This window comes from Siniperca chuatsi, linkage group LG5, assembly GCF_020085105.1.
Source record: "Siniperca chuatsi isolate FFG_IHB_CAS linkage group LG5, ASM2008510v1, whole genome shotgun sequence".
In the NCBI taxonomy this organism is placed as follows: domain Eukaryota; kingdom Metazoa; phylum Chordata; class Actinopteri; order Centrarchiformes; family Sinipercidae; genus Siniperca; species Siniperca chuatsi.
In genome coordinates, this window is record NC_058046.1 from 31,013,231 (window position 1) to 31,023,641 (window position 10,411).

A 10,411-nucleotide genomic window follows, 5' to 3' on the forward strand; every position below is an offset into this window, starting at 1 on the left:
AATGAAACAATGTTATAAAATCTTCAGATGTAACATTTAAAAAAAGAAATACAATGAAATACAACCTCATAATATAGTAAAAAGCTTGCCATGGTAATGGACATAAACTATCCCTTCTCTATATAATTTCATGTATGTCTACAAATTATGAATGCAGGTGTTGCTTTGACTTACTGGGATGGGGTTCAATTCCCTGCAGTGTCCTTCCTTATTGTTGTGGCACCCACAGAAAATCCTATATTTTCTGTCAATTAACTATCTTAACGAACAGTAAATAGGGAAGTGTTTACTTCATATTAACACAAATTGAATGTAATACTAAGTAATAAATATCCATACCTAGTGGAAATTAATTTGAACAAAGTAACTACATAATGTTATTTAACTGACTCACCATTAGTATCATGGATGCACCAACCAAATTTGATGTGAGTCTGATAAACACTTAAAAAAACACTTAAAATTAAATCCGCCTGGGTGTGCTATATGTATATATGAGACACACTGAAACAAGCCTAACTGTGTTCAACACTGCATGAATAATAATTCTGTATGACATGGGACATACTGTATAAAGCAAAGCAATGTAACTTTAATTTTTCAAGTGTTATTGACTGTGTCCATGTAAACATGCTATACCAAAATGTTCTCTGTCGACAGATTTGTGTTGTAATAAATGCATATATTCAAGAAAGAACAACTGAGACTCATCGAGTTTATTCCTTAATTCATCGAAGTCAAGACTTTCCCTTAGTTTTCTACAACACCCACTAATTATATGTTATGTTCCAGTATATCAAGTGTAGACCACATCATAAAAATTTCATGTAAATCAAATGACTGTCACACAAGGCTTACTTCCTGGTGCCAGCAGGTGGCGCAATGACTATGATTCACTATTTGCCTGCACATGTCTTCAGGCTGTACTTCAGGAGTACATCAAAGTATTTGATCCGATTAATCAAAGTATTTGATGTACTCCTCCTAGAAGGTTGCCAGTAGGTGGCAGTGCCAGTAGGTGGCACTATGACTGAATTTTGGCATGTAGATGTCTTCAGGCCGGGACTCTTATGGAACATGTGAAGTTTGGGGCAGATTTGACAGTTTACACCGAAGTTACAACAACTTCCTGTTTCACAGCAAAAGATCAAAATTTTACGCCACGCTAAAGACACACCCGTCAACGGAAACTCAAACTTAGCACAACTTTAATTGAGGAGGTCTTTAGATTGCACTGCGAAAATTTGAAGTCGATTCGATTAATTCTCTAGGAGGAGTTTGTTAAAGTATGGAGCCTGTAAATGGCAAAACATGGCCTAAAATTAGACTTTATATTCAAACTGTCTGACTTCCAGTTGGGTTTAGGGTCTGGCTCCAAGAGGCTTTTTTGGATGGCTTGGGGTGAAATTTCGTACATCTAGGTGAAACGTAATGCGTGTGCCACTTTAATGAAGGCTAACTTCCTGTTGCCAGTGGGTGGTGCTATGACTAATATTCAATATTAGCCTGAAGATTTCTTCATGTCAAATTTGGGGCAGATTAAACAATGTACACTCAAGTTACAACAACTTCCTGTTGCAGAGCGATAACGCGTCGCCACGACAACAGTGTTTAATGGAAACTCACAATCTTCACAATGAAGCATCATCAAGGTCTTAAGACTTTGCTGAACAAATTTGAGGTGGATCTGGTTAAACAGGTAAGTGTAATTTGAAAGAGTATAAGGCTTGTAACTTCCTGTTGTCAGTAGGTGGTGCTTTGACTATGTCTGAATATTGGCATGTAGACGTCTTCAGGCTGGGACTCTTATGAAACATGTGAAGTTTGGGGCAGATTTGATGATGTAAAGTCAAGCTATAAGAACTTCCTCTTTCATGGGGAAACATCAACATTCGACACCACACCACAGACATGCCCTTCAACGAAAACTCAAGCTTTTGATAACCTCCAAAAGTATGTTTTGATCCAAAAGACATAAAAGAGCACTTAAAACTGTTTCTATAGATGACAGCAGTGCCACCACCCTTACCCGAAAGCTGGGGGAAATGAAAATGGGAAAAATTAGTAGGGGTAGCCTCAATTAAGGGGACAGTGTCATTGGGAGTGAGTTGCCGGTGTATGGGACTGACAGTCCAATGGTGGGAAATCTTGTAAATCCAGGATGTTGAATGTGTTTTTGAGTGGCATCTCCTGAGGTGGATGAGAGCGATAAAACCGCTTGCCACTGTGTTTACCCCCACCAACGACAGACCAGCCCTCAGCAGGTCCATGACAAGGAGTATAACTGGCTGGGGCTTTGGGTTTAGCACCCAGTAGGATCAAGGGATCTTCAGGCTGGTTAGGGGCATCTTGTGGAGCTCCGGTGGTGATGGAGCTGGACCGGCAGTGTAGGAAATCCACCTGCCACTGTGGCTGGTGGATTCCAAAATCTACCAGCCACTCAATTTCTTTACCAGCCACTTGTTTAACTGGTGTTCTGTTGATATGTGCTACCTATGCTGCTTGGCGGTTCTGTGCCCCACAATCTGACCTACAATCTCCCTGAAATCTTACAGATATTATAATTCAATTCAATTTTATTTATATAGCGCCAATTCATAACAGAAGTTATCTCATTGCACTTTTCCTATAGAGCAGGTCTAGACCGTACTCTTTAAATTATATTTACAGAGACCCAACAAATCCCACTTTGAGCAAGCATTTGGCGACAGTGGCAAGAAACCTTGAAAGAGGCAGAAACCTTGGACAGAACCAGACTCTGCAGCTCTGGAGGTAGAAATACCTGCTGAAAGGGGCGACTGTGGTAGAGCGGATCGTCCACCAATCGGAAGGTTGGCGGTTCGACTGTGAATTTACCATTTGAAAGTGACGAAGAAGAAGGAGAGAGGAGAGAAACGAGAAGGCACAGAACTACGGGAGAGAGAAGATGTCGAGTTAGTAACATGCAGCAATGGGATAAAAATGCATACAGATGGAGAGGGAGAGAAGGAGAGAGAAAATAGGTGCATCGTGGGAAGTCTCCTGGCAGTCTAAGCTTATAGCAGCATAACTAAGGGATGGTTCAGGGCTCACCTGAGCCAACCTTAAATATAAGCTTTATCAAAGCTTATAGTATCCTTGTATTCTTACAGTATACATGGAGTGATAGTGGTGAAATATAAAATGATTGTGTAGTGGGAGCATTATTTGATATTGGTCTATAGAAATATGCTACCCCTGAAATATTAAATAGATATTTTAATACAGTATCAAAATGTGCTTCCCATATGCTTACAGTACACTTACTCCTGTTTGTAATTTAAAAAAATAAAAAATAAAAAAAGGTAAACATTTAGACTCTTAAGGAAAATACTGATGTTGTCTCTCTCTCTCTCATACACACACATAGTAGGTTTAATGCTATTTCTTTAAGTACTGGAGCGCACCTATGATGCATGCACATGCATGCATGTGCACAGTTAGTTGTGGCTTGTTTTGAAGGTTATGTAACCACTGTTCCTAGGGTGGCAAGTTTACATACATTAGTCAACTATAACTGACCATACAATCAAATGTTAGACTGACTTTATGAATAGTTTCATCATGTTGAGAGTATTAGGGCGGCAGTGAGCCAAACATCTAGCAGTATTAGGCGATACCACGGATGTAGTAGGTTGCAATTAGCGTGGCATTATGCAGTAACTTACAGGCACACACAAGTAGTTTGTGTTTTGAATGATTTGATATACTTACTTGTGCCGAACAAATGAAGCCGCATTGGAAACATCCATTCTGAGGAAAAGTTGCAGTGCATGCAGAGGTCAAGCTCATCTAATAGCTAGGCTATAAAAACGGAGCTACCGGTTAGCAAGCTTTCATTTCCTGCAGGCATTGTGGATGCAGCACAAGCTGCCCAAGTTTAACAGGCTGTCTTTGTAATGTTTCTTTGCAAATGCATCACAAATAAAGAAACAGTCAGAGTGAATGATGAGTGAAAGGATGATTTGCTGTCTTTTCATTTCCACTAATTAACGTTAGCTAGCTACACACTGCCGCTTAAAGGTTACCGGCATATTTTAAGGTGGAATGTTTTCTTGCATATTACTCAATGCATGAGTTGACGTCGTGAATCAATCAACACACCTTAAAATGTGAACCCCTGATGAAATGCCACATTGTTTTTTTTCTGTCTCCTTGTTAAAGTGTCCGAGTGAAACAAGGTGACTCGCGATACAATCTGCATTGTGGAATGTCACAAATCGCTCTGTAATGCTATTTTTATTTACCCGCCACCGTGCCTGGTAGGTGGAGTAAATCTGCCTTCTACAGATGCCGTAGTCAGAGCGGCCAGACAACAAGCGATCCAATCATTGAAGTCTCCAGCAAGCGAAAGAGGAGAATTAAAAGCAACTAAAAACAAACAGACTGAGTAAAAGTAGGCCCAGATAATAGTAAAATAATTAAGTTTAACGCAAAACTCAGACTAATGCTGTGTCTCAATTCTCGAACATACATTTACACTTACTATTTTGAGTATTTTTCATCAGGTGGTGCTTAAGGTGGAGTTTGAGAGTGATATCGTGTTATACATGTTTTAAGGTTAGTATGAATGAAAATATCTTGTAATGCTGTGATTTCAACATCAGTCAGGCCATTACATTTATTTATTTTTTGCAGCTATTGGAAATGATAAAATAAAAACTTAATTACCTCATGACAACACAACCTTAGCTTATATACACTGCATAGACCTTTTCAAAATTGAGGCTAATAAACATAGACTGTTGTTTATCCATGAACAACAACCTGTTTGGCAGCATGGACACATAGTGTCAGTCTCCTGCTTTTCAACAACATCCTGGCAGTAAAACTGCGTTGACATCAGCATCATGCTCATTATTAAGCTCACTGCGGTGCTATTCTAATGTCTGATGGTAAGATTTGCAGACAGAGACGGTGCTGGTAGAAGTAGCCCAAATAACGGCTGTGGGCAATGGAACAGTGGAGCAGGCTCAACCGACGCCCGTCTGCTTTCCAAAGACACTAACGACCAAACACGACCGTTCTACTCTTTTTTTTTATATAATTTCATACACTGTCATGTTAAAAAATGTCTTTGTCTTACCGGTCCCCTCCTCTTCAGTGAGATGTTCTTCCACAGCAGGAGATGCAGCTGGTGCAGGAATCCCATTTTGCCTCCTACTTCTGCTTCAGTAGGCTATGTCCTAAATTTACCAAATTAGCATACCAGCGGTGGCCTGTCACGGTGCTGAAATGTGTCGGCCTTGGCAATAATGAATAATATTAAGCTTGTTTACTCGGTTTGTTGGACGAAGAATTCTTATTTGCCAGTGACACGCGGTAAAAGTCGTAACGGTACTGTTTGTGTTTCTCTGTCATCCTCTGTGTGTCGGTGGAGCACCGGTTATCTTCTCTCTGTTGGGCTTTATATTGCAGTGTTCTGAGTTGGAGGAGGAGCAGGACACGGGTGGAAACAGCCTGATATTAAGCTAACCAGAGTAATGAAATTGTACACTTCCGGTCTGGCCTTTAAAAACAACAGCCCTCCTAATTTAGTAGGCGCACTTCATACCATATATTTGCCATAAAGGAAGCTGTTGAGTCAGTGATCAGAGGCATGGCCAGGATTTTTGAAATACAGAGGCCCAGTTCGACCTGATGCAGCTATTAGCCCCTAATAAAATTTGACCAGACACCTAAATGGTCATTTTTCTTGCTATATTCTTTGTATTTTTCATGTTTAATTATTCTTAATTAAAGGTTAAATTATATTTTATGTAAATTTTATTTCCCTAGGTGAAAATCTAAATGCTGCTTTCTCCATGCTGCCAGAATTAAACTGTTAGCGAAATACTAAATCCTATTTATTTATGAGACTGAAAGTAGTCAAATTTACACATTGAGCCTGTATACTGGAATCAGCCTATAAAATACTTATTCCATGCAGATTGTTAATCGTGGAATATATACTCCCTTCAGGTTACTAAAACACACATATTTCCAGAAAAAATATTGCGGACATGACCTCAGTGTCCTCAGTTGTAGCCTGTCAGTGATATTCATTTGTTTAGAATAACTATGCATTTGCATCATGTAGCGGACATAGCCCAGCATTACTGACATAACATTAAAGAGACCACAGTGGGTATCTTCAGTTTGTTTATGAACCAAGCATCCCCTTCCACTCTTTTCGATAAAACTATCACATTGACATGGATCAGAATGGAGGAACTACCCACTCCCTGGAAAGAACCAGCTTTTAACACAAAGGAAATTTATGACAGAGGCCTGGTGGAATTAACACAGGGCAAAACGAACACAAGGTAAATGGTAGAATCAACAAAGGTCTCCACAGATTGGCAAATGAGTTTCATTCTACAATGAGAGAACAGCAAGAACTCTGATTGATATGGACTGTTCACTTCTCCAAAGAAGGGAACATCAAAATAACTGTAATTATCACCCAACTGTGAATCCCTTGCTCTTCCTCCTCTCTGTCTGAATCACACATACTCACACACACACACCCACACAAACACAAACTCCAACAACACCCCTTTCTTTCTTCACCTCATTCTGACCTATAGCCTGAAGACAGATTACCAAAAGTGGTCTCCTAAAAATAGCACTTCTCTATATTCTTCCCCTTTAGCCAAGCCTAAATGCAATGTGAATTAAATATTCAGCCAATCTGTAACTCAGCTCATAGTAATGGCAAAATGTTGTTTTGATGTTTAGTCAAACTTTTATTTTGTACGATGTGAAATGAGTCAGATATGAACTCAGGGAATTAAGCTTATGTCTATTGTGTAACCATAACCGTAACTCCAGGTTAAAACTATTAAAGTTTTATATAAAAATTATTCTCTGCTCCGGTTAAAACAAAGAAAGGAGAAGGAAGAGCCATGAGTCAAACTGCAAGACAATCTACGCAGACTGCCCATCTGCCCACAACTGTCTACTCAAGTGCCATCAAACTGTATGCCAACAGTCTGCCAAGTCTGCTGGTCAGATTCTCCATGCTGGACAGCTGAGAGAAAGCGCTCTACACGTTGTCTTGAGGAAGCCACCTGGAGTCCATCGTGAACAGTTTCCCGGCGGCCGCAATCCACTATCGTGGGTTCCAACAAGGAAAATCTCTAGCCTAGCCAACACAACTCAAAGTAGCCACAGTCACCTTCATCACTGCTATATGACAGGGTTGATGTCAAAATAACCTGTAAACCTTATCATAGATAATTTAGCATTAATTAGTAGTTACAGCCACCGTCATACCCTCTCATACTAATCATATCCTCTCTTTCACCATTGCCCAATCCAGTTATCTTATCATCACTGATCCATAATTGCTTGCCTGTTCCATTCTGATCGTTATTTGATTAGTCATCTTATTCATCCTGTGTTAGTAGATTATTGGTTAATATTCTCATTTAGACCAATTTGTTGTCCTTTGAAGTAGAAACAGAGATAAATGTAATTGAGAAGTCACAGCTTCTGATATCAGACTGATTAATTGTATTGATTAACTGTAATTAACTGTATCTTAATTCGGTTATGAATTTCCTCTGAGGAGGTGGTGCCCTATAACAAGTGCAAATTTAAATAAAAGTAGAAATATCTACTACAATCACAATGTGGAAAAAAATATGCTGATGTTTGTATTGCACATTGGCCCTCTTTGCCCTCAGCATTCATACTAACATAAGTGCCTGCCAGTAGCACGTGGTCCATTAAGGGCGCTGGGGCGCCACCCCTCAATTCCCCTGCAATTCCAACTGTGAAATACATATTTGAATAAAAAATAATTTTTGTTATTGTTGGGTTGATCTCTGGCTCTTTGCTCTGTGCCACTAGAGCACCTTCTCCTGGTGACTTTTGCTACAGATTGTCAGTGTGCTAGTGTGACCAGACTTCTTAAGTCTCACTTGACAGTTTAAGTGCACCGCGCAGTAGGGCTCAGATTAATTTTATCCGTAAATTGTAAAGATTTCATGTAGCCTATTCGCGGTCTAGATATTATTATGTTAGATGTTATTTCAGTGAAAGGGCTTTTCTTCCACCATTTCCCGCAAATGCTTATAGTGTATAATCCAAACACACACTTCATTAACAAAATACTATATTTTTTAATTATGTCTATTTTGACATTCTTAACGCCTTAACAAATGTAGGAAACAACTTCTTTTTGTGGGTGAGGTATGTGTATAGTCTACATTCAACCAATTAAATGTTATTTATGGAATCACTATTATTATTAGTAGTAAATAATGCATACTCACGGCCAAAATACACAGAGCCACCTCTAGGGCCTCTTCTTGCAGATCTTACTAACCAGTATTATAGTTAGTTTTTTTGGTTTTGTTTTTTACAATCGGTTACACACATTTCTCTTTACTAACATGCAGCTCAGCACAACAGTTAATCTCACATCCAAAATGCACTTAGGCACCCAAAATGTGTTACAGAAATGAATCATGACATGCTGCAATATTTTCAGTAGGCTTTATTTTCTTAAACTAAAATAATTCCATTAATGAAATACAAAACACACATGCTCACTATACATTCATGTATAGGATAGCATGCAATGCAATGAAAAGTGATCCACAGTTTAGTCCACACTAACTGCTGTTATACTGACTGGGAAGTTTTGACAACACGAACTCAGTATAGAGAAATGCCTGTAGCCAATTGCAAAAAATGTAAAGCCACAACTAGTGTCAATCCAGCCAGAACAAAACAAATCACAAATTATTTACACATTTTTTAAAATTAATCAAAATTTGACATATTCAAAATGTAAAAATGTTCTACATGTTGTCTCTACTTCTAGGTTTATTCATAAATGTACAACTTGTGAACTGCATGATCAGCTTTTTGTACAGGCTTCTCTTGGCAGCCTTGCATTTCAACCATAATGGTAGCCAAGCAGTTGCTCAAACCACTGAGGGTGAGGTATGTTATGCATCCTCAACACCACCCTTTCCCACCTGGACAAGAAAGGGAGCTATGTGAGATTGCTGTTCATTGACTACAGTTCAGTGTTTAACACCGTAGTTCCCTCCAGGCTCGTCACAAAGCTCAAGGACCTGGGATTAAACACTTCACTGTACATGTGGATCCTTGACTTCCTGATGGGCAGACCCCAGGTGGTGAGAGCGGGAGGACACACCTTAACATCATCATTCTTAACACCAGAGCACTGCAGGGCTGCAATTTGAGCCCCCTGCTGTACTCTCTGTACACACACAACTGTGAAGCCACTTGTGACTCCAACACTACTATCAAGTTTGCTGATGACACAGCTGTGGTGGTCACAGAATGAAAAGGCCTACCTAAAGGAAGTAGGGGACCTAACCGGCTGGTGTCAGGACAACAACCTACTCCTGGATGTCAGCAAGACTAAGGAGCTGATAGTGGACTTTGGGAAGAAGCAGGGAAGGAACTACGCCCCCCTTAATATATATGGGTCCTTGGTGGAGAGGGTGGACAGCTTCAAGTAGGGCCTGACCTGGGCACTGCATACTGACACAGTGGTGAGAAAGGCAAGGCAGAGACTGTTTCACCTCAGACGCTTGAGGAAATTCCAGGTAACCCCTCAAATACTGAGGAATTTCTACTCCATCGAGCATGCACCATCGAGAGTGTCCTGATGGGGGAACATCACTGCCTGGTACAGAAACAGCAATGAACAGGACTGCAAGGCCCTGCAAAAAGTAGTTTGTTCGGCTGAACATACAATAGGCGGTGCTCTACCCTGCCTCATGGATATTTACACCAGGCACTTCAAGAATAAGGCTATGAGAATCATTAAGGATGCCAATCACCTGGATAACGGCCTTTTCTCCGCCCTGCAATCAAGGAAGGTACCGAATAAACCAGGTCAGCACTGAGAGACTCAGGAAGAGCTTCTACCCTCAGGCCATCCTAAATGATCCTAAATGAGGTCCCTACCGCCCCCAATCATACACATATTTATTACTATTTCTATTCTATTTAAACTCTTTTTAATGCACAAATTGAAGGAACTGGCGGGATTACATTTCACTGTAATTGTACCTAATATGATTACATGTGACAAATAAACTTGATCGATTGAAAAATAATCCTATCCATTCATCCAACCAATCACAGAATTTATCTAATAAGACAGAATCTTTTGAAGAATACAAAAAAAGATGAAATATAAAATAGAATAGAATTATGTTAGCATGATATTTAGCATCCATATGAGATATTAAAAGCATGGCTTGATTAACCTGTTTGGGGGCTGCTTCTATGCAAAATAATTATATAAATAAAAATAATTATCTCATTACTGCATACTTATCTCAGCTTGGGGTTGGAGACTGCTAATGCACAGTAGAGTGTAGAGTTGCTGCTGTAATTTTGACCATTCTTTGTTAAATGT

The 10,411-nt window shown here is 39.7% G+C and overlaps 1 protein-coding gene across 13 annotated transcripts in view; it reads right to left on the reverse strand.

Moving 5' to 3' along the window:
* The window catches only part of abca2 (ATP-binding cassette, sub-family A (ABC1), member 2), a 239,527-nt gene extending 234,004 nt beyond the window's left edge, over window positions 1-5,523 (reverse strand). For 6 of the 13 annotated variants that reach the window (XR_006377943.1, XR_006377941.1, XR_006377942.1 and 3 more), the window contains exon 1: window positions 3,733-4,049. Coding sequence is in view for 8 of the 13 variants with exons in the window: in XM_044195609.1 (XP_044051544.1) it covers window positions 3,733-3,810 (78 nt within the window). In the remaining 5 variants the exon portion in view is untranslated. Of the gene's footprint in view, window positions 1-3,732; window positions 4,050-5,104 lie in introns of those variants that run through there. The other 7 variants (XM_044195604.1, XM_044195605.1, XM_044195603.1 and 4 more) reach the window with 4 other exon arrangements.
* Between the last annotated feature and the right edge of the window lie 4,888 nt (window positions 5,524-10,411).